This window comes from Somniosus microcephalus, chromosome 7 (assembly GCF_052327205.1).
Source record: "Somniosus microcephalus isolate GS21.2 chromosome 7, FLI_Smic_1.0, whole genome shotgun sequence".
Classification (NCBI taxonomy): domain Eukaryota; kingdom Metazoa; phylum Chordata; class Chondrichthyes; order Squaliformes; family Somniosidae; genus Somniosus; species Somniosus microcephalus.
In genome coordinates this window covers 197,320,743-197,343,147 of record NC_140993.1, presented here as the reverse complement: position 1 = coordinate 197,343,147, position 22,405 = coordinate 197,320,743, and the positions used below count along the sequence as shown (strand labels likewise).

Sequence of the window (22,405 nt, the reverse complement as noted above, 5' to 3'; positions counted from 1 at the left end):
AGTACCAAAGCCATTCAGGCCAGTGGTGCAGGATGCAGCAACTCAACTAAGTTTAGTACATACTAGCATATGTCAGTTTAAAAAAACTGCATGAGTGAGGTTCTTATAAAGTAGAAAAATACCCCTGATGTTTCAGTTTTGATGTATAGTGATAGTCAGCTGGTCAGTGGATAAGTATGTTTAACCATCCAGGGTAGGGCTTACAATATTTTTCTCTCCAAAAAAATCCCAACAATTCAGTGGGTAAATACACAACTTGGTGTGATGAGCCATGCAAATCAGAAGGTTCCAGATTTGAAGATCCTGGACTTGATCTCGGTTTGTATTAAGCTACAAGAAGTCAGCCTGGATGACAACAAATATAGGCCTAGAAATTCAGTGGGCTGCGCCACCAGTTAGCGCCCAAAGAGGGCACTCAGTGGCTTTAGCGCCACTCGCGATATTTAGCGGGGCGCTAATGGCGGCGTTAGCTTGTAGGGCTGCGCCGCCACCGATGACGTCATTGGTGTGCGCAACGCCCCGCTCCCGCCCCGATCGCGATATTTGGTCGCGCCCGCCTCCATAACGCCGGTCGCAAATCGCGACCGGTTCACAGGGCCTACCTGTGGCAGTAGTGGCGCAAATTAAGGTGGAGGTGCGGGGCGGCCATATTTTCCGGTGGCCGCCTGCCAGCACCTCCTCGCGCCGCCCTCCCCGGCCTCCTGATCCACCCCCCGGGCAGTGCCGGCTGTGTCCCAAAAGCCCGGCACTTCTCCTCGGTGTCGGGCTCTTTTGCTGGCACTCGCGAATGTGGCGCTGTGGCACGTAGCGCAGCGATATTCAGTTTGAGCACCCCAAGCGGGACGCGGGGAGCCTCGAGCAGCGCCCCGAGTCCCTCTTGGGGCGCTCCCACTGAATATCTGGAGGGCGCAAGCGGCTCTGGCCGGAGCGCAAATTCCGGCGCCCAGGCGAGCTTGGCGCCCCAAACGCGGCGCCACCGAATTTTTAGCCCATAATGTTTTATTTTAAAAGCCAACAGTACCATCCATCCATGATGTTAGTTGTTAGGATAGTTGCTCCTTTAAAAATCATTGCAGCATGTTTTGGTATGAAAATAGGAAACTGCAAGTTTTTAACCTAATAATGGTAATAGGGTAACAAAACACTAAAACTTAGTTAGTGCTTTTGGGAGCTGGGAAATTGCCTGCAATAGGGGTACACTCATCTCTATGCTAGGTTCTACAGAGGGGTAGATATGAGTAAACTGGTAAGAACAAGATTAGGAAAGCAATAATGGGCTTTTGTTCCCCCTCACTATTAACCAATGTTTCCAGTTTTTCTCCAATGCTTCAAAGTGTTAATAGAAATAAAACCAAAAATAACTGGTCTTGAAGGCTAATTGGTCCAGAAACAGAACCTTCCTCAGATAAGATTAATACAAAACTTTAGCTATTTACTCACATCATACCTGTGAGTATGTTTTGTGGAGGATGGACAAAATATCCTGCACAGCAATGTTGGAAATGAATAATGCCGAGTTTTCTTCACAGCACTGACTCAACAGTTGGCACCAACAGCATGTAAACATCGCCATCGATGGGGACCCTTGCTGGATGGGGTCATTCAACAAGCCTTCCATGAACTCTGCAATGCAGAATCAAAAATGTACATTGTACATATTTACAGTAACAGTACCTTTACCCAAATAGGGCATGACTTTTTAGGGTCAATTTAATGTACTTTGGGGCAAAAAAAGCTTTTTTTTTTAAATTTTTTTAAATTTTTTTAAATATAACATTTAAAGAATGGTTGACACCAACTTACACTGCATGCCGCAGTTTTATTGGTGAATTATAGTACTTATGATGTGGAATTACGATGCATCTGGAATGAGTGTTCATCTAGATTTTTTTAAAACTGGGCTTTGAGTGCCACTTGTGAATCATGTAATCAAACATCTCGTTTCTTTGTGTACCATGCCCAAGTGTTCCCTACTCAAGGGTATAGCAGTGGGGGAGTTGTTCAACTGTCCACAGATCAGCTACTTAAATAAGTGAATAGCTATGTTGCAGCAGGTAGTGCCATGAACATTAATTACTATAGTCGCAAGGGGGTTAATACTTTGAGGCACTGCTTGCAGACATTGGTCCAGGGAAAGCTAGTACAACTAAGCCACAAGGAAGTTTTAAAGAGCTTAGGAAGTGGGTCTTCTAAATCCCAAGAGTGATGAGAGTGAAAGGTGGAGAGTAAATTAATCAGAAGTAAACTTGTAAAGTGCATCACAATGGAGGAGCATGGCACATCTCAGATTAAGGTAGGATCACCAATGCTACCACAACTGACCCTAGGAATGGAAAGGTTGCATGTCTCTGCTTATATCACGGTGAAATAGCCTCAATATTTGAAGCTAGAAACAGACTAGGTGATACATTGCTTACAAATTGTAAGCATAACCTTGCTAAGCTTTCCTTTAATGTTGGTCATTGAACCTGCTTTACTATTATACAGCAAAATCTAGCAAAAGCAGAGATACAGTGATGAACTATATTTGCTCCAATGCTGATTAAACTCTTGTCAGTTAATAATATCCCCAAGTACTTTATGTATTCCTCAATGTTTAACCTTGTGATTGTATTAATCATGTTACCATAGATGTGTTAATTAAATCATAAGATCATACACTTACAGCACAGGAGGCGGCCATTCGGCCCATTGTGCCTATGTCAGCTCTTTGAAAGAGCTATCCAATTAGTCCCACTTCCCTGCTCCTTCTCCATAGCCTTACAAATTTTTCCTTTTCAATATATCCAATTTCCTTTTGAAAGTTACTATTGAATCTGCTTCCACCACTCTTTCAGACAGTGCATTCCAGATCATAACTCGGAGTAAAAATAAATTCTCCTTATTTCCCGCCCACACCCCAGTTCTTTTGCCAATTATCTTAAATCTGTATCTGCTAGTTACAGACCCTCCTGCCAGTGGAAATGGTTTCTCCCTATCTACTCTATCAAAACCCATCGTTTTGAACACCTCTATTAAATCACTGCTGTAAAGGAGAATAATCCTAGCTTCTCTAGTCTCTCCTCATAACTGAAGTCCCTTACCCAGATACCATTCTAGTAAGTCACCTCTGCATCCTCTCCAATGCCAAGCTATCCTTCCTAAAATGTGGTGCCCAGAATTGAACACAATACTCAAGCCAAGTCCAAACCAGTAGATTTAGAGGTTTAGCATTACTTCTTTGCTTTTGTACTCATGCCTCTCTTTATGAAACTAAGGATCACATGCTGTTTTTTTTTTTTTTTTTTAAACTGTGTTTATTGATGTACTGCTAGTTTCTACGTTTCTGTGTTCAACTTCATCTTTAACTTCTAAATGGCAGAGTTATTAATCACTTCACTCAGTAGTTTGCAGCATCCCTGTGCTTATTAGTTTGGGTGTGTGTTATTGGCCCGGATTATGCAGTAAGAACGGTGCTCACCATTATTAAAGTGTAAATCGGACAGCAACTTCCAACGCCTACACATGCGCAGTTAAACATCGAAATCAGGAAGTTGCTGTCCAATTTGCCCTGCTCCACCACAAGCTTTGCTACACTGGTACCTCGCCAAAAGATTCAGCATTAAAATACATGACGGGCGGGAAATGGCAGAAAAAGTTAGGGCTTGTCCATTCAAGTGCAAGTGAATTTATAAAACATAATTACTATTAAGCAACCTGTCTGGCACTGAAAATTTACTTCTAGAAGTGTGGATTCTCATTCCTTCAGATTTTAATTATTATTGGAGATCTTTTTTAAATTAAAATATATTTTTAACTTTTTCTTTCTGTCTTCTCTCTCTCACTCACTCAATCCCATCTTTCTTTCCCTCTAATTCGCTTTCTGTACATGATTTTACATTTAATTAAATATTCTAACTTACACTTCCTGGTTTCAGCACTGTGTGTGCCTCAGTAAGGATTCTTCAATCTTATTGGTTGAAGAGACACGCTATTGCATGCCCAATTCACACATGTTCCAGATCCCCTATAGAGGGCACTGCATTGAAATGGATCTCTAATCACAGTGTACCTCAAGTTGCCACACAAAAGCCCACTAAAATCAGTGGGCAGCTGTAAACGTAATGAATGGCAAGCGCCTTTAGTTCACCACCAGCCTCAAAACCAACACCAAAATATATTTGCCCAGATTATGTAAAATGATTCAGAGGCAAGCTAACAAGCCATCTTAGAAACCTAACATGTGAATAGTAAAATAACAACAGAAAATGCTGGAAATACTCAGCAGTCCAGGCAGCATCCGTGGAGAGAGAAACAGAGTTAACGTTTCAGGTTTGGGACCCTTCATCCGGACTGGAAAAAGCTGGAGATCTAACAGATATTAAGCAGGTGCAGAGACGGGAGGGGGGGGGAGCGGTTAGGAAGGGAGGAAGGAATAGAAAGAACACCCTGTATTTTTGTAAGAGGCAGGAAAGATAAAATGTTGCAAATGGGAATGGCAAAAATCATACTGCATGAAAAATGGGGGCAGGGATAATTATCTGAAATTGTTGAACTCAATGTTGAGTCCGGCAGGCTGCAAAGTGCCCAGTGAATAGTAAACTCCAACTTAAATCTATGATGTGCACATGTTAAGATAAGGAGAAAAAAAATTCACCCGATACCCTTCCACTAATATCGCTTACATAATTTGCAGGTTTTACAGTATACATTGTTGTTCTGTGTTCCCCTAACTCTGTAAAGAGAGCAAATGGGAACTTATTAGCATACTTATTAATTTGACTCTAAAATACAAAAGCAAAATACTGCAGACGCTGGAAATCTGAAATAAAAACAGAAAATTAACGTTGAAACGTTAACTCTGTTTCTCTCTCCACAGATGCTGCCTGACCTGCTGAGTATTTCCAGCATTTTCTGTTTTTATCCTAAATTTACATGATGTGCCCATTATTAATTTGGCTATTGTTTTGTCAGTACACAACCTGAAAGATTTGCATATAGATTCCATGACCCTATTTGAAGAGATGAGAGTTCCCCTAGTGCCCTGGTCAACAATCCTTGCTCAAACATTACCAAAACGTAATTATCTGCTCATTAATTTATTTGTGGGACATTGCACTGTGCAAACTAACTGCGTTTGCCTGCAGAACAGTGACTGTACTTCAAATGTAATCCATTGGTTGCAAGGCACCTTGAGACATGAGACACTATAGAAATGCAGGCTCTTTCTTCTTAAATTGCATGAAGACAATTATGTAACATATGGTATGAAGCATCCCCACACCCCCCCGGAATAGGGTATATCAGGCGGTCTGTTAGCGTACCAGTCTCACGTAGATCTACACTTCTCAATGCCTCGCCGCCACTAAAATGAACTGCACAGAACGCTGATGCTTCTTGTAGACTTATGTAAAACTGATGGTTTGCTAATAACTGGGTGATGCAATGGTTAATCACTGTTCTCTCAGCTCTGGGTTCCAATCCAGCCCAGACTGATGCGATGAAAATCTCTACTACAGAGCCCTTGCAGCTTGCTAAATTTCTTAAATGTTCAAAGCTAACATTCCCCCTTCAAATGACCAAACTGTGCAGATGAGAGATTGGATTAGAGGCATTCTACTATATTTAGCTTTCATGTGCTAAGTTTTTCTCTTAGCAGCCCATGAAAGCCAAATACAGAATATGTTCAAACACCTGTTCCATTCATTGCCCACTCATTTCATGCAAGTTTGAACTTAAGACAGTATAGGGGAAGATAAAAAATTAGCACGGCTAATTTGCCATATGGCATATTAATCATTAATTTGCAAGTGTGACTATTTCTTAAATTCTTCTTGCAGTTCGGAGTGCAATTCTGTAAAACAAAATAATCCATTAAAAATCTTACATCTGAATGAACTTCTCATCTACGAAACCTTGGTCCCTTGTATCACATTTTTCAACCTTCCCCATTAGAAAGTTCCTATGTCCACATTTACAGTAACTGCATTTATAATGTAAACGTGTTATGCTGTAATTTACAGCTTCCTGCCAGTGCCAACAGTGTAGCACCTTAGTTAGAAAACTCCTCCGTTCCAACCAATTCTACTTTTCTGCTTCCCAAATTGCCCCAGGTTTTCCTATTTAACTATAAATATTGATTAAAAACAGAACTTACATTAAATGTCACCTTTCACAACCTTAGAACTCCCCAAAGCCAATGGAGTACTTTTTTTTCCTGAAGTGCAGTCACTTGTAACGTAGGCAAATGTGGCAGCCAATGGGCACACAGCAAGCGTGAGATAAATCACTAAATAATCTATTCTTAGTGGTGTTGGCATGGACACCAGAGGAACTTCGCTGCTCTTCTTCAAATAGTTCCATGGGATATTTTACATACACCCGAGAAGGCAGAGGGGCCTCGATTTAACATGTCATTAGAAAGACCACTGGCAGTGCAGCACTCCCTCAGTATTGCAGTGAAGTATCAGCCTCGATTATGTGCTCAAGTCTCTGGAGTGGAGCTTGAACCCACCGTTTAAAACAAGATTAGAGATGGCAAGGCAGGTGGTGTGTCATAACTGCAGCATGTGGAAGTTTGTGGAGAGCAGCAAGATCCCGAGCAACCACATCTGCAACTCGAGGAACTTCGACTCAGCTGTTGAGCTGGAATACAATCTGCAGACATTGCGATGCATCGGGTGGGGGGGGGGGGGGGGGGGGGGCGGGGGGGCGGCGAAGAGTTACCTGGACACTCTGTTCCCAGAGGCGGTCACATTCTTTAGGTTAAGTAGTACTTTAGAGTCGGTCAGTGGTCAGTGACAGGAGGGTGTGACTGCTAGTCAGGCAGGTATAACGACCCAGGATGTAGTGATGGAGGAGCCTCAACCCTTGACCTTGTCCAACAGGTACGAGGTACTTCGTACCTGTATGGATGAGGAAAAGGACAGGAGGGAGGATGGGCAAACTGACCACAGCACCATGGTAACAGGGGGTATCGAAGTGGGGGGAGAAGGAAGGAATGTGGTAGTGGTAGGGGACAGTATAGTCAGGGGGATAGATACTGTTCTCTGCAGCTGCCAAAGAGAATCCTGAAGGCTGTGTTGCCTGCCTGGTGTCAGGGTAAAGGATATCTCCTCGCAGCTGGAGAAGAACTTGGAGTGGCGGTGGAGGGGAGAGGATCCAGTTGTTGTGGTCGATGTAGGAACCAATGACGTGGGTAGAACTAAGAATGAGGTTCTGCTGAGGGAGTTCGAGGAGCTAGGGTCTAAATTAATAAGTAGAACCTCAAAAAGGTAATAATCTCTGATTGAGCCACGTGCAAATTGGCATAGGGTCAAGCAGATCAGAGAGTTAAATGCATGGCTCAGAGTGGTGTGGGAAGAAGGGGTACTGGCACCAGTACTGGGGAAAGAGAGCTGTTCAGTCGGGATGGGATCCATTTAAACTAGGCTGGGACCAGTGTCCTGGCGCATCAAATAACTAGGGCTGTAGATAGGGCTTTAAACTTAAAAAAGGGGTTCAGGTGAGGGGAAATTTAGAAATCTAAGAGAAAGGTCAAGGCAATAGAGCAGTGTAGCGATTTGGGTAAAAATAAGCAGAGTGTGACAGGAAGGGATGGAGAGTTTAATGGTAGCAGTGCAGCAGAGAATAAGGTCAAAGCAGGGAATAATGGTTAAAAAAAAAAGGCTCTTTATCTGAATGCACGAAGCATTTGTAACAAGATAGACGAACTAGTGGCACAAATAGAGATAAATGGATTTGATCTAATAGCCATTACAGAGACATGGTTGCAAGTTGACCAAGGTTGGGAACTAAATGTTCCAGGGTACCTTACGTTTCGAAAAGACAGGGAGAATGGAAAAGGAGGGGGGGTTAGCCCTGATAATAAAGGTAGACATAAGGACAATAGCGAGAAAGGATCTTGGCTCAGAAGAATCAGTGAGTAGAATCATATGGGTGGAGATAAGGAATAACAAGGAGCAGAAAACACTGGTGGGAGTAGTATATAGGCTCCCTAACAGTAGCTATACCATTGGACAGAATATTAATCAAGAAATAGTAGGAGCTTGTAACAAAGATAATGCAATAATCATGGGGGACTTTAATCTTCATATAGACTGGACAAATCAAATTGGTAAAGGTAGTCTGGAGAAAGAGTTCATGGAATGCATTCGGGACAGTTTCCTGGAACAATACGTCATGGAACCAACAAGGGAACAGGCTATTTTAGATCTTGTATTGTGTAATGAGACAGGGTTAATTAGCAATCTCACAGTAAAGGATCCTCTGGGGCAGAGAGATCATAATATGATGAATTTCACATTAAGTTTGAGAGTGACTTGCCCAAGTCCGAAGCCAGTCTTAAACTTAAATAAAGCCAATTACATAGGTATGAAGGGCGAGTTGGCTAAGGTAGATTAGTAAAATAGATTAAAAAGGTATGGCGGTAAATAAGCAGTGGCTAGCATTTAAAGAAATATTTCATAAATTCTCAACAAAAATACATTCCATTGAGAAACAAAAACTCCATGGGAAAAGTGATCCATCTGTGGCTAACTAAAGAAGTTAAGGATAGCCTTAGATTGAAAGAAGCTTATAATGTTGCAAAGAATAGTAGTAAATCTGAGGATTGGGAGAGTTTCAGAAACCAGCAAAGGATGGCCAAAAAATTGATTAAAAAGGGAAAAACTAGCAAGAAATATAAAAACAGATGCTTGTAAGAGCTTCTACAAGTATGTAAAAAGAGTAGCAAAAGCAAACATTGGTCCCTTAGAGGCAGAGACAGGAGAAATTATTATGGGGAATAAGGAAATGGCAGAAACGTTAAACAAATATTTTGTATCTGTCTTCACAGTAGAAGACACAAAAAGCATACCAAAAATGGTGGGGAACCAAGGGTCTAATGAGGGTGAGGAACGTAATATAAATTATTATAAGTAGAGACAAAGTACTAGAGAAACCAATGGGGCTAAAAGCCGATAAATCCCCTGGACCTGACGGCCTACATCCTAGGGTTCTAAAAGAAGTGGCTGCAGAGATAGTGGATGCATTGGTTTTGATCTTCCAAATTTCCCTAGATTCTAGAACGGTCCCAGCGGATTGGAAGGTTGCAAATGTAACATCACTATTCAAAAAAGGAGGGAAGAGAGAAAACAGGGAACTAAAGGCCAGTTAGTCTGACATCAGTCGTCAGGAAAATGCTGGAATCCATGGTTAAGGAAGTGGCATCAAGTCACTTAGAAAATCATAACATGATTAGGCAGAGTCAACATGGTTTTATGAAAGGGAAGTCGTGTTTGACAAAAAAATTTTGAGAGTTTTGCGAGGATGTAACTAGCAGGGTAGATAATGGGGAACCAATGGATGTAGTATATTTGGATTTCCAAAAGGCATTCGATAAGGTGCCACATAAAAGGTTATTAAACAAAATACGGGTTCATGGGGTTGGGGGTAATATAGTAGCATGATTAGAGGATTGGTTAACGAGCAGAAAACAGAGTAGGGATAAACGGGTCATTTTCAGGTTGGCAGGCTGTAACTAGTGTGGTGCCGCAAGGATCAGTGCTGGGGCCTCAGCTATTTACAATCTATATTAAATGACCTAGATGAAGGGACCGAGTGTAATGTATCCAAGTTTGCTGATGACACAAAGCTGGGTGAGACAGTAAGCTGTGAGGAGAACACAGAGTCTGCAAAGGGATATAGATAGACTAAGTGTACTGTAAGGTGGCAGATGGAGTATAATGTAGGGAAATGTGACATTATTCACTTTGGTACAAAGAATAGAAAAACAGATTTTTTTTTTTTTTTTAAATGGTGAAAAACTTTTAAATGTTGATGTTGAGAGAGATTTGGGTGTCTCGTGCAAGAAACAGAGCTAGCATGCAGGTACAGCAAGCAATAAGGAAAGCAAATGGCATGTTGGCCTTTATTGCAAGTGGGTTGGGGTACAAGAGTAAGGAAGTCTTGCTGCAATTGTACAGGGCCTTGGTGAGACCACACCTGGAGTACTGCACACATTTTTGGTCTCCTTATCTCAGGAAGGATATACTTGCCTTGGAGGCGGTGCAACAAAGGTTCACTAGATTGATTCCTGGGGTGAGAGGGCCGTCCTATGAGAGATTGTGTAGAATGGGCCTATACTCTCTGGAGTTTAGAAGAATGAGAGGTGATCTCATCGAAATATACAAGATTCTGATGGGGATTGACAGGGTAGATGCAGAGACGTTGTTTCCCCTGGCTGGAGAGTCTAGAACTAGGGGGCATAGTCTCAGGATAAGGAGTAGGCCATTTAAGACAGATGAGGAGGAATTTCTTTACTCAGAGGGTTGTGAATCTTTGGAATTCTCTGTCCCAGAGGGCTGTAGATGCTGAGTCTTTGAGTACATTCAAGGATAGATAGATTTTTGGACTCTAGGGGAAATTAAGTGATATGGAGATCGAGCGGGAAAGTGGAATTGAGGTTGATGAGCCATGATTTTATTGAATGGCAGAGCAGGCTCGAGGGACCATATGGCCTACTCCTGCTCCTAGGTCTTATGACTCAGAGGGGAGAGTACCAACACTTAGCCACGATTGACACTTACATCAAAGTGTTACATAAAAATAAGGACAGAATGTATGACTTTAAAATGGGAATTAAATTACATCTGTGCACCACTGTCTAATTAATCCCTGCCCTATCTGAAGACCACACTTGGTCGACGTTAAAGGTGCTATATAAATGCAAGTTGTCGTTGTTAACTTGACTTCCAATTTACAATGCCACAAGAGATTGACTAGTACTTTTAAAATATCTGGAGAGCAATGTTCTCCAAGTTGCGTGGCCGCACAGCGCTCTGCAGTTCCCGTGCAGCCGGCTCACCGGCTTTTAAAATGGGTAAAACCGCACATACAAGATATTTTAAAGGGGCCACGCGCCCCCAAAAGATTAAAGGGAACATTGTTGCAGAGTATATTTGTTTAGCAGAAGGTGGAGTATTTCAGTTTTACAGTGTTTAACTCAGAAATTGTGACTACCGTTTTGAAGTGCAACTGTCAAATAAGAAGCAGTTTTATTTCCATATTTATTTAGAGAGCCTATTTGTTCAACTGAGAGAAGATGCAGAGGTAGACGTAGAGAAGATGTCTCCACATGTGGGGAAGTCCAAAACTAGGGGCCATAAATATAAGATAGTCACTAACAAAACCAACAAGGAATTCAGGAGAATTTTCTTTACTCAGTCACGAAAATGGTTTGGCCGAATGGCCTGTTTCTGTTCTATAAATTCTATGTACATTCAACTGTTGATGACTGCAATGTTTCACTCATAAATTCTACTCATTTACAATCACTTCAACAGCCAAATAAGTAACTTGTGTCCTTTTTTAGACAGTGGGATTTTCTTTACTTGCTTTGCTTATCTTCAGGTTACTTTTCAAAACTTTTTCCACAAGAAATCCTCCCAAGTCTGCCTAGTGTTGGAACTAGAGTTCGCTTATCAGTAACCTACTGCCATGCTCTTTAGTGTCCATATATTTGTACGACAGACCCTTGATCAAAAGGTTCCAGCCTGAAAAGCTAAAAGGCCCCGAAACTCTATTCTTAGTGTTCCTCTGAGCTTTCTGAATTGTTTCTTCCAAAGCTCCAAGTATACAGCACTACCTGTGCTCTCTTTCCTACATTTCACACATTTGAAATCAAGACCCATTGCCATCGCCTACACATTCATTCTTCCTCAGGTTCTCTAAAGTGTGAACCTTCTTACTTTTCTTTCTCCCACAACCCTTAGGCTTTCAAAACTCAAGCTTGACATCACATGCTCCGTTCTCCCCCCCCCACCCCCCCTTAGTGTGCTAACTCACGTATTTTTACAGAACTCCTGCAATTTAAATCTAGGAGTAACAAGAACACAAAGCTTTTGACTTCACAAATGAGTATTTTCTTTGAAATCGTAGAATTCTTTTTAAATTTTACTAGGATAGCTGTTTTAAGGAACATTATGAGCTCTCAATTAAGTTCCGAGTATTAAAATCTGTTAATATGGCTGAAGCCTATCAAGCTACAATTCTAGATAAAGGTGTCAGGAGTAGCGTTCTTATAAAATGTGCGCCAAAATTGTATTGCTTTATGTTTATCACCTTAAAAATTGAAATAAAATATCAAATACTCATACTAACAAAAGAATCTTTACAGCTCCAGATGGTTTAATGAGTAAATGCATCACCTTTTGTGCTACTAACTCATGGGAGGAAGGAAATGAGGAAACTTGCATTTACAGTGTGTCTTTCAGGTCTTCAGGATGCCCCAAATGTTTCAATTACAGTCCCCACCGTTTATAGCGGACGCATTCACGTGAACGAGGCTGAAGTATGCAGCAGTCTGGTCATCAACAACTCTGGTCAGTTTCACCACTACCTCAGGTATTGTCAATGCAGCTCGAGTTTCAGCAGGCTTTTGTCACTTGGGGCTGCTTGAAAAGGACTTAATGACAGGCAATCACACTTAAACTAGGTGGGAACAGCTGCTTGAACTGCCCAAAATAGTTGCCATGCTTACTGCGCTTTTTTTTAAGCTGACACCTATGGTAATGGCAAATGGTTAGCGCCATTTCCCCGATATAGGAGGCAGTCCAAGGTAAGTGGGCATGATGCAAGTGGTGGGGACTGTACTACTTTTTTTTTAATAAAAAGTGTAGTCACTGTTGTTTTGTATGTAAAGTTTTCAGTTCTATTCCAGTCTGTGTGGAGTATATCGATGTCCAAAAGGCATTTGATAAAGAGCCACATAATAGGCTTGCCAGCAAAATTGAAACCCATGAAATAAAAGGGACAGTGAAATAGGTATGAAATTGGCTAAGTGACAGGAAACAGAGTAATGGTGAATGGTTGTTTTTCCAGACTGGAGGAAGGTATACAGTGGTGTTCCCCAGGGGTCAGTTCGCAGACCACTACTTTTCTTCATCATATACATTAATGACTTGGATGTGGGTGTACAGCGCACAATTTCCAAATTAGCAGATGACACAAAACTTGGAAGTATAGTGTAGAGTGAGGAGAATAGTGATTGACTTCAAGAGAACATAAACAGGCTGGCGGAATGAGCGGACACGTGGCAGATGAAATTAACGCAGAAAAGTACGAAGTGATACATTTTGGTAGGAAGAACTAGGGGGCGCAATATAATCTAAAGGGTACAATTCTAAAGGGGGTGCATGAACAGAGAGACCTGGGGGTATAGGTGCACAAATCGTTGAACGTGGCAGGGCAGGTTGAGAAAGCAGTTAAAAAAAGCATACGGGATCCTGGGCTTCATAAATAGAAGCATAAAGTACATAAGCAAGGAAGTTATGAATCACCTTTATAAAACACTGGTTTGGCCTCAACTAGAGTATTGTGTCCAATTCTGGGCACCGTACATTAGGAAGAATGTTAAGGCCTTAAAGGGTGCAAAAAAGATTTACAAGAATGGTTCCAGGAACGAGGGACTTCAGTTACATGGATAGACTGGAGAAGCTGGGGTTGTTTCCCTTAGGAGCAGAGAAGGTTGAGAGGAGATTTGATAGCGGTGTTCAAAATCATGAGGGGTCTGGACAGAGTAGATAGAGAGAAACTGTTCCGATTGGCAGAAGGGTCGAGAACCAGGGGACACAGATTTAAGGTGATTGGTAGAAGAACCAAAGGCGACATGAGGAAAAACTTGGTTTTACGCAGTGAGTGGTTATGATTTGAATGCACTGCCTGAAAGGTAAAGTACCTGAAGAAAAAAAAATTGCAGGGCTACAGGGAAAGGGCAGAGGAATGGGACTAGCTTAAGTGCTCTTGCAGAGAGCCGGCATGGGCTTGGCGGGCCGAATGGACTCCTCTGTGCCGTAACCATTCTATGTCAATCAGGGTGGTAATAGAGGTGCGACAACTGACCTCGGCTTGGGCTTGGAAGAAAAAAAAATTCAACAGAGTTCCTATTCCTGAATTAAAAACAGAAAATGCTGGAAATACTCAACCAGCATCTGTGGAGAAAGAAACAGAGTGAACGTTTCAGGTCGATGACCTTTCGTCAGAACCGATTCCTGAATGCTATTTAGTGACCACTATCAAAAAGTGTATGTTCATGGCATTCAGATGAGAACACGTCAGCCATGATGTTGCATGATCAAACAGTTTGCTGACACATTGGTGAGTTGGGTGAAGTTCTGGAGAGATGTGAACAAGTGTGGGACGACACCCCAGCGTTAGTCAGCCTCTTTAGAAGGAAGGAGAAAAGGGAAGGTAATAGGAAGAGAAAGAATATTTTTTCCAATTAAAAAAAGGTAACAGATTCTCAAACATTATTTAATTTAATACCTGGATATTGTTGAATTGATGTGGTTCATCTTCAGTGCTGTCACCATCTTCTGATCCAGACACTTCAATGAAACTTTCAATTATTTTTGGCACTTTGCATTTTTTCAGTTTCAAAAATTTCTCCAGTTCTTGTCTGCTATCTAAGGAATTAAAAAAATTGAAATAAAATAAAAATCAGGAACTTTTACTGCTGCAGTATTTATCCCACCAGATGCCGCTTGAAAAGTTACAACTACCCCAAAATACCTTATAAAAGTACTGCTATTACATTGAAAAATCACCCGTACATTTACAATCACATTTACCAAGCTTCAGATGTGCCAAGGTGTACAATTCTAATCTCCAAAAGTGGAGCAACATTAAGACACAGTCTAAATTTGCTCATTACTGTAAACATGGTGGGAAAACCTTAGTGAAGGCTTCATGTGGCACAGGAAAAAACAGAAACTATTGTGGCAGAACCACTGAATGACTCTGGCTAACTGTATATAATTCTCTTTAACAAGGTTCTAATACCAGCCTAAACCTGTACCATTGTGTTAGGCATTACTGTGTTTTGTATATAGAGTTTGCATGTACGGGGCGTGGCCCCTTTAAGAGCACGGGCAAACGCGATGACGTCACGTCACAAACCACAGGGCTGCCCAGGCAGTCCTCGTGGCATCTCCGTTGAGTAAAGACCTGTTTAATCGTTCTCTGGTGTCGATCTCAGTTATTCATAGGAATTTGTTAATTCCTACATTGGTGACCCCGTTTTCACAAAAGAAGAGCACAACATGGAAGCGAACGCCGTTTCCCTAAAGCTACCACAGTCCTCGTGGTTTACTCAGGTCAAGGCCCAGTTCGCCTTGAGGAACATCGATGCGGATCAGACCAAGTATCTTTACGTGGTCTCCGCTCTCGACAGCTCTACCGCCTCTCGGATCGTCAGCCTCCTCGAAAACCCCCCAATGGAGCGCAAGTATGAAACCCTCAAGGCGCGGTTACTGCAGGTTTTCGGGCTCACAAAAATCGGAGCGCGCCCGTCGATTACTCGCTATGCCCGGGTTCGGGGACTCCAAGCCTTCAGAGTTGATGAGCCAAATGCTCACTCCTGGGCTCAGAATGGGAACGTTTCCTATTCCGCGAGATTTTCCTCAGCCAACTGCCTGAACAGGTACAAGCTGCCCTGGCCAGATCTGAAGTTGAAGACTGCGCAACACTTGCTGCGGAGGCTGACAAAAATTTTGCTGTAACGCGGCAGTACTGTGCCGCCACGAGGCACCCATCCCCCGCAGACACCGCCCCAGCTCGTCCGCCTGCTGGGTTGTGTTTCTACCACGCGCAGTTTGGCGCGAAAGCGAAGCGTTGCCGCCCTCCCTGCAGTTTTCCCCAAACAAAAAACCAACGACTGACACTGCGACCACCGAGGGACGGGTCCAACGGGCACCCCGCGACCGCGGTCGGCAACGCGGGAAAATTGCTCATCACCGATACTCTCTCCAGTCATCGTTTTCTGTGCGACACCGGAGTGCAGTGCAGCATTTTACCCGCGTCCGCCCTCGATGTGCAGACGGGGAATCATGGCCCCGCCCTTGAAGCGGCCAATGGCGGAACAATTCGGATCTTCGGCAGACAGCGAGTGGAGTTGTGCCTCGGGGGGGGGGGGGGCGCAACATTTTCACTGAGTTTGTTACGGCCAAAGTTTCCCAGCCCCTCCTCGGCGCGGATTTCCTGTGCGCCAACAGCCGCCTGGTCGACGCTAGGAACCGGCGGCTGATCAACGCAGCAACTTTCAATTCTCTTCCGTGTTACCACAGTAACACGACGTCACGCACCGTCTCCTGTGCGTTCCTGACTCCTGATGAGTTCGCTCGCCTGCTCAGCGAATTCCCCGACCTGACAAGACCCACGTTCTCCTCCACAGCCACGAAACTCACCACCAACGGCCCCCCGGTCTACGCGCAGGCCTGGCACCTAGAACCTGACAAGCTGGCGGTCGCAAAGGCGGAGTTTGCAACCATGGAACGGTTAGGGATTATTCGCCGGTCGAATAGTCCCTGGTCTTCACCCCTCCATATCGTCCCGAAGCCTGGCAGCGGATGGCGGCCATGCGGCGACTAAACGACGCCACCACTCCCGATCGGTACCCGATCCCCCATATCCAGGATTTCTCTGCCCATTTGGCAGGGAACAGTTTTCTCAAAAGTTGACCTCGTCCAGGGCTACCACCAGGTCCCAGTTCATCCACAAGACGTCCAGAAGACCGCAGTCATCACCCCATTCGGCCTCTTCGAGTTTTTACGGATGCCGTTTGGGTTGAAGAACGCCGCCCAGGCTTTCCAACGCCTGATGGACTCCGTGCTGCGGGACCTCAAGTTCCTCTTAGAATATCGTCCAGGTAGACTAATTGCCAGTCCTACTAAGGAAGAACATACCTGTCACCTACTGTGGTGATTATTCTTTATGTTTAGTAAGAAGTATTGTGATTGGTTGTTTGTTGGAGGCAAATTCCCAATATGCTCATATTCGATTCCAAGATGGGAAAGAAAGTACCGTTTCAATTAAAGACTTGGCTCCTTGTGGTGGCCAGCCCTCTTGAGGATATTAACAATAGTCATGATTCAGATAATGTGGATGCTGTTACAGATACTACGAATATTTCCAATCCGATTGCAGATAATTATACTTCTATTAGTCAGCCCTTGATGGACGTTCATGACCGTCCCAGTTTACCTCCTGATGGGATTTCTAATCCGGAAACCGTTGAAAATTGGGATATGGATAGCCTTCCTGCAGAAGATACTTCTGTGTCTCCTGGTGTGGGAGGGCAAGGAATTCCACCAAGGTTAAGAAGGTCGACACGAACAAGATATCCGGTCGACCGATTGAAAATGGACTTTTAAATTGATAGTAATGTTTTAAAATTGTTGAAATATTATATTATATTGTTTTAGTTGAGAGATACTTAATACTTATGTGCAATGTTACTATTTGTTGTTGCTCACTTAGTATTGTGTCATGTTGAATAGTTTTATTTTGTCTGTGCATAGTTTTAGTTGTAAATAATTAATTATAAATTGTAAAAGGTTATTTAGGTTGGAGTATATTTTAAAAGGAGGGGTGAATGTGGTGATTATTCTCTATGTTTAGTAAGAAGTATTGTGATTGGTTGTTTGTTTCCTGCCTTGGGATATATGCTGTAATCTCATTGGTAGTTGATGTCATGTGATTTGTGGTGGCCATCTTAAATTCAGTTCTTTCCAGCCTTTAGTTGGGACTGGGTGTTGAAAGATGTGCTACAGGATTTTTTAAGTTAATAAAGCCTAGATTAGAAAGGCAAATCTATTCTTTATTTCACCTACGCACCCTTTTGACGCCTCAGCCAACACGGCCTGATTATCAACCCGGCCAAGTGTCAGTTTGGCCTGCACCAAATTGACTTCCTGGGGCATCGCATCACCTGAGGGAGCGGTTCCTTTATCTTTGAAGGTAGACGCGGTGACATCCTTTTCACGCCCGCAGAACATAAAGGCCCTGCAGGAATTCCTAGGCATGGTAAACTTTTACCACCGTTTCGTGCCTAAGGCGGCACTACTCATGCAGCCCCTGTACGAGGCCCTCAAGGGCAAGACCCCGGTAGACTGGATGGATAACATGGCCCGAACGTTCGCCGACACCAAAAGCGCCTTAGCCAACGCGACTATGCTGGCGTACCCGCTGCCAGGAGCCACCATCGCCCTCACCAACTCGGACTACGCAGTCGGTGCCGTGCAACAGCAGTGGGTGAACGGGACGTGGCAGCCATTGGCATTCTTCAGCCATCAACTACGGCAGAACGAGAGAGCATACAGCACGTTTGACTGGGACTTGCTCGCCCTTTTTCTGGCCATCCGCCATTTTCGGTTCCTTCTGGAGGGACGTCCTTTCACCGCTTTTGTGGTCCATACGCCGCTGACCTTTGCAATGTCCAAGACCGCCGAACCGTGGTCAGCCCGACAGCAGAGTCAACTGACCTACATATCCAAATTCACCACGGATATACGACACGTGGCCGGTAAGGACAACCTGGTGGCAGACCGCCTCTCCCGCACGATCGTCAATACGGTTCATTTGGGCATCGACTACACCCTCATGGCAGCGGACCAAGCCTCAGACCCGGAAGTCCAAGCTTACCGAACGGCCATCACTGGCCTCCAGTTGACCGACGTCAAGTTCCATTCGGCAGGTACCACGCTGGTGTGTGACGTCTCCGTACAGGATCCTCGCCCTATCGTGCCGGGCGTCTGGCGCCGCAAAGTGTTCGACGCCATACATGGGTTGTCACACCCTGGAATGAAGGCCTCTCAGAAACTGACGTCAGCGAAATTTGTATGGCATGGCATGCATAAGGATGTCCGCGACTGGGCCAACACTTGCGTGGTCTGCCAAAAGGCCAAGGTACAGCGCCACATCAAAGCTGCATTGGCCGCCTTCAGTGTTCCGGAGCGACGTTTTGACGACGTCAATGTGGACCTGGTAGGACCACTCCCACCCTCCCATGGTTTTTCACACATCCTGACAATGGTTGACCGCACCACCAGATGGCCGGAGGCGGTCCCCGTCATCCACCAGACGTGGCCAGGGCCTTCATTTCCTCCTGGATCGCCCGTTTCGGAGTACCCGCCGATATTTCGTCAGACAGGGGACCGCAGTTTTCCTCCGAACTCTGGAATGTAGTGGCCCAAGGACTCGGTGTCAAATTACACCGCACCACAGCCTACCACCCACAGGCGAATGGCCTCTGCGAATGTTTCCACCGGTCAATGAAGGCCGTCCTGAGAGCCAGCCTCCAGGATGCTGGATGGGCAGACAAGCTACCGTGGGTCCTGTTGGGCCTTCGCACGGCCCCCAAAGAAGACCTTCACACTCTTCATCAGCGGAGCTGGTGTATGGTCAGCCGCTGCGGGTCCCAGAGGACTTCCTACCAACATCAACGGAGCAATGGTCCGCGTCTGCCCAGCTTGATAGTCACCAAGAGGCGGCCAGATGTTTCGCACCGGTGCCCACTTCGCACCACGGGCCGCAGAGGTCACACGTTCCCACGGAGCTTCACAAGGCTGACTACGTCTTTATTCGCCATGACGCGCATAGGGATCCACTCAAGGCCCCATATACCGGTCCCTTCCGCGTGTTGGAAGCAGGGGACAAAACTGTCACGGTAGATGTCGGTGGTAAACCGGACCACATTTCGGTCGACCGCTTAAAGCCAGCACATTTGGACCTCGACCGCCCCGTCGAGACAGCACAACCGCCAAGACGGGGTCGGCCACCCGTCGTCGTTACGGCAGACCAAGTGCGACCGCCCGCCAGACCGCCCGCCGCCCAGCAGCCTCCGCCTCGAGAGTACAGGAGTTGTTCTGACAGGCTTGTCAGACCCCCCTCACCATTTGACTTTGTCTGTCAAAGCGAATTCTGGGGGGGGGGGGGGCGCATGTGGCAGAACCACTGAATGACTCTGGCTAACTGTATATAATTCTCTAACGAGGTTCTAACACCAGCCTAAACCTGTACCAGTGTGTTAGGCATTACTGTGTTTTGTATATAGTTTGCATGTACGGGGCGTGGCCCCTTTAAGAGCGCGGGCAAACGCGATGATGTCACGTCGCAAACCACGGGACTGCCCAGGCAGCCCTCGTGGCATCTCCGTTGAGTAAAGACCCGTTTAATCGTTCTCTGGTGTCGATCTCAGTTATTCATACGAATTCGTTAATTCCTACACTATCAAAAGAAAAATACAAAGCCTCTCTGAGCACTGTGGATTTCAATTCTTTAGGATTGGAATAAGAAAATATTAAAATCAGGCAGATCTTTTATTTGTTTTTATGTTCCTAACGTTCAAAACTTTTTTTGTATTTTGATTTCCTGTCCAAGTATCATTGACTAAAAGAAGCTGTTAAAATATTTTAAAGATATTCTAAACACTACCTTGTATTTTGTCAAAACTGTCACGTTAAAACAAAATTCCTATTTCTAGAATACATTGTGCTCTAATGGCTCAGTGAATGCATCCAATGAATAGGTGCGCTACACAGACCAGGAAGGTTCCTGGTACAATCTCTAGTCTGTGGTAAGTTAGCTGATCTTAGTCCAGTCAGGGACGCAGTATGGGCACTACAACTTGCCCCAGCACCCCTGGGGTGTGGAAAATCAGCCACAGACCATGCTTTCGATAGTTATCCAGTAATTTGTGTGTGGGTATGGAATGGGATTTAGCTGCAAGAACCTGCAGTAAACAGCCTGCAGACTTTCACAGTCAAGGCTCACACACAAATAATGGCTACAGCAGGCACAAGGTGCTTCAGGAACTAAGGAAAACAAAGAACACTGCCAGAAAAAAGTCAAAAAAATTAAGAAAAAAAAAGCACTAATTAATCTAACCTAGCGGTAAGTAACCACTCATAAAACATAAGAATTAGGAGTCGTCGGCGAGATGGCTCCTCGAGCCTGCTCCGCCATTCAAGATGATCATGGCTGATCTTCGACCTCAAATCCACTTTCCCACCCAATCCCCGTATCCCTTGATTCTACCTCGAGTCCAAATATCTATCGATCTCAGCCTTGAATATACTCACAGCATCCGCACCCACAACAGTAATTACAGGCCAGTCAGCCGAACCTCAGTGGTGGGAAAAGTATTGGAAAAAATTCTGAGGGACTGGATAAATCTTCATTAGAAAGACACGGATTAATCAAGGACAGTCAGCATGGATTTGTTAAGGGAAGATCATGTCTGACTAACTTGATTTAATTTTTTGAGGAGGTAACAAGGAGGGTCGATGAGGGTAGTGTGTTTGATGTAGTCGATATGGATTTTAGCAAGGCTTTTGATAAGGTCCCGCATGGCAGACTGGTCATGAAAGTAAAAGCCCATGGGATCCAAGGCAATGTAGCAAGTTGGATCCAAAATTGGCTCAGAGGCAGGAAACAAAGGGCAATGGTCGAAGGGTCTTTTTGTGTCTAGAAGGCGGTTTCCAGTGGGGTTCCACAGGGCTCAGTACTGAGTCCTTTGCTTTTTGTGGTATATATCAATGATTTGAACTTGAATGCTAGAACTGAATAAAACACTAGTTAGGCCGCAGCTAGAATACTACATGCAGTTCTGGTCACCACATTACAGGAAGGATGTGATTGCACTGGAGAGGGTGCAGAGGAGATTTACGAGGATGTTGACTGGGCTGGAGAATTTTAGCTAAGAGGAAAAATTGGATAGGCTGGGGGGGGGGGGGGGGGGTACTATTTGATTTGTTTTGCTTCTTATTGCTGCAAATTGCCCAGATTAACTACTATCAAACATAGGTTGTAAAATTAGAGTGAACGTAAAGTTTAATTTGATCTCTATCATTATCAAATATAGATAGGTATTCACTGAATTTGGCAAAATCTACAATACAACCTAATGTAAATGAATCAGGAACAAGATTGTAGCTGAAGCCGAAAAACCAGTAAAACCATTAGGTCAGTCACAGCAGTGGTGGGGGAAGGTAAGCTGAGGTTACTTCAAAATTTAAGCAACTGGGCAACAAATCGGAGACACAGCAGCTGAGACTTAGTGTAGTCCAGTGCAGAAGCATAGTCTTGATGTCCAGAAGTCCAGGAAATTGGAAGCAAATTTCAGAAAAGAGCCAGTGCTCAAACACAAAGCGCAGGAATGGTCAGGGGATGGGGAGAGGCAGTTTAAACTTGCAGTTAACTTGTAGTTAGGGATAAAATGCACCCACTATTAGAGCCAGAAGAAAATAGTGGAAGAGGGGAGATGGGGAAAGAAAGGGCTAAGGATGGCAGTGGATGGTCAATGATAGAGGTGCACAGTAAGCAGCTCCCTTGGGAGCTGACCACCCAGGAGAACCATTTTCCTTTTTACTGACTTTACAAAAAAAAGTCTTAATTTCAGCTGACATATTTGTCTTTATTTAGAGGTAATGTAAGACGGGATTATCAATTGTCCTATTGCAATAAACTGCAAAATAGAGTTTATATAAACATGAGCAATATTCTTCATCTACTTGATAGATGGAAAATTACCAGTGCTATACATTTATGATGCCCAGTTATCTATTTGAAAAGAATCAAGTTAATTGATATACAAGTCACACGGCAAAAA

At 44.2% G+C, this 22,405-nt stretch overlaps 1 protein-coding gene across 3 annotated transcripts in view; it reads right to left on the bottom strand.

The window, feature by feature from the left end:
* Positions 1-22,405, bottom strand: part of LOC147115057 (BEN domain-containing protein 5-like) — an 88,398-nt gene that overhangs the window by 39,329 nt on the left and 26,664 nt on the right. For all 3 annotated transcript variants that reach the window (XM_085993298.1, XM_085993299.1, XM_085993297.1), the window contains one exon: positions 14,284-14,423. In XM_085993298.1, the coding sequence (XP_085849424.1) occupies positions 14,284-14,423 (140 nt within the window). The remainder of the gene's footprint in view (positions 1-14,283; positions 14,424-22,405) is intronic.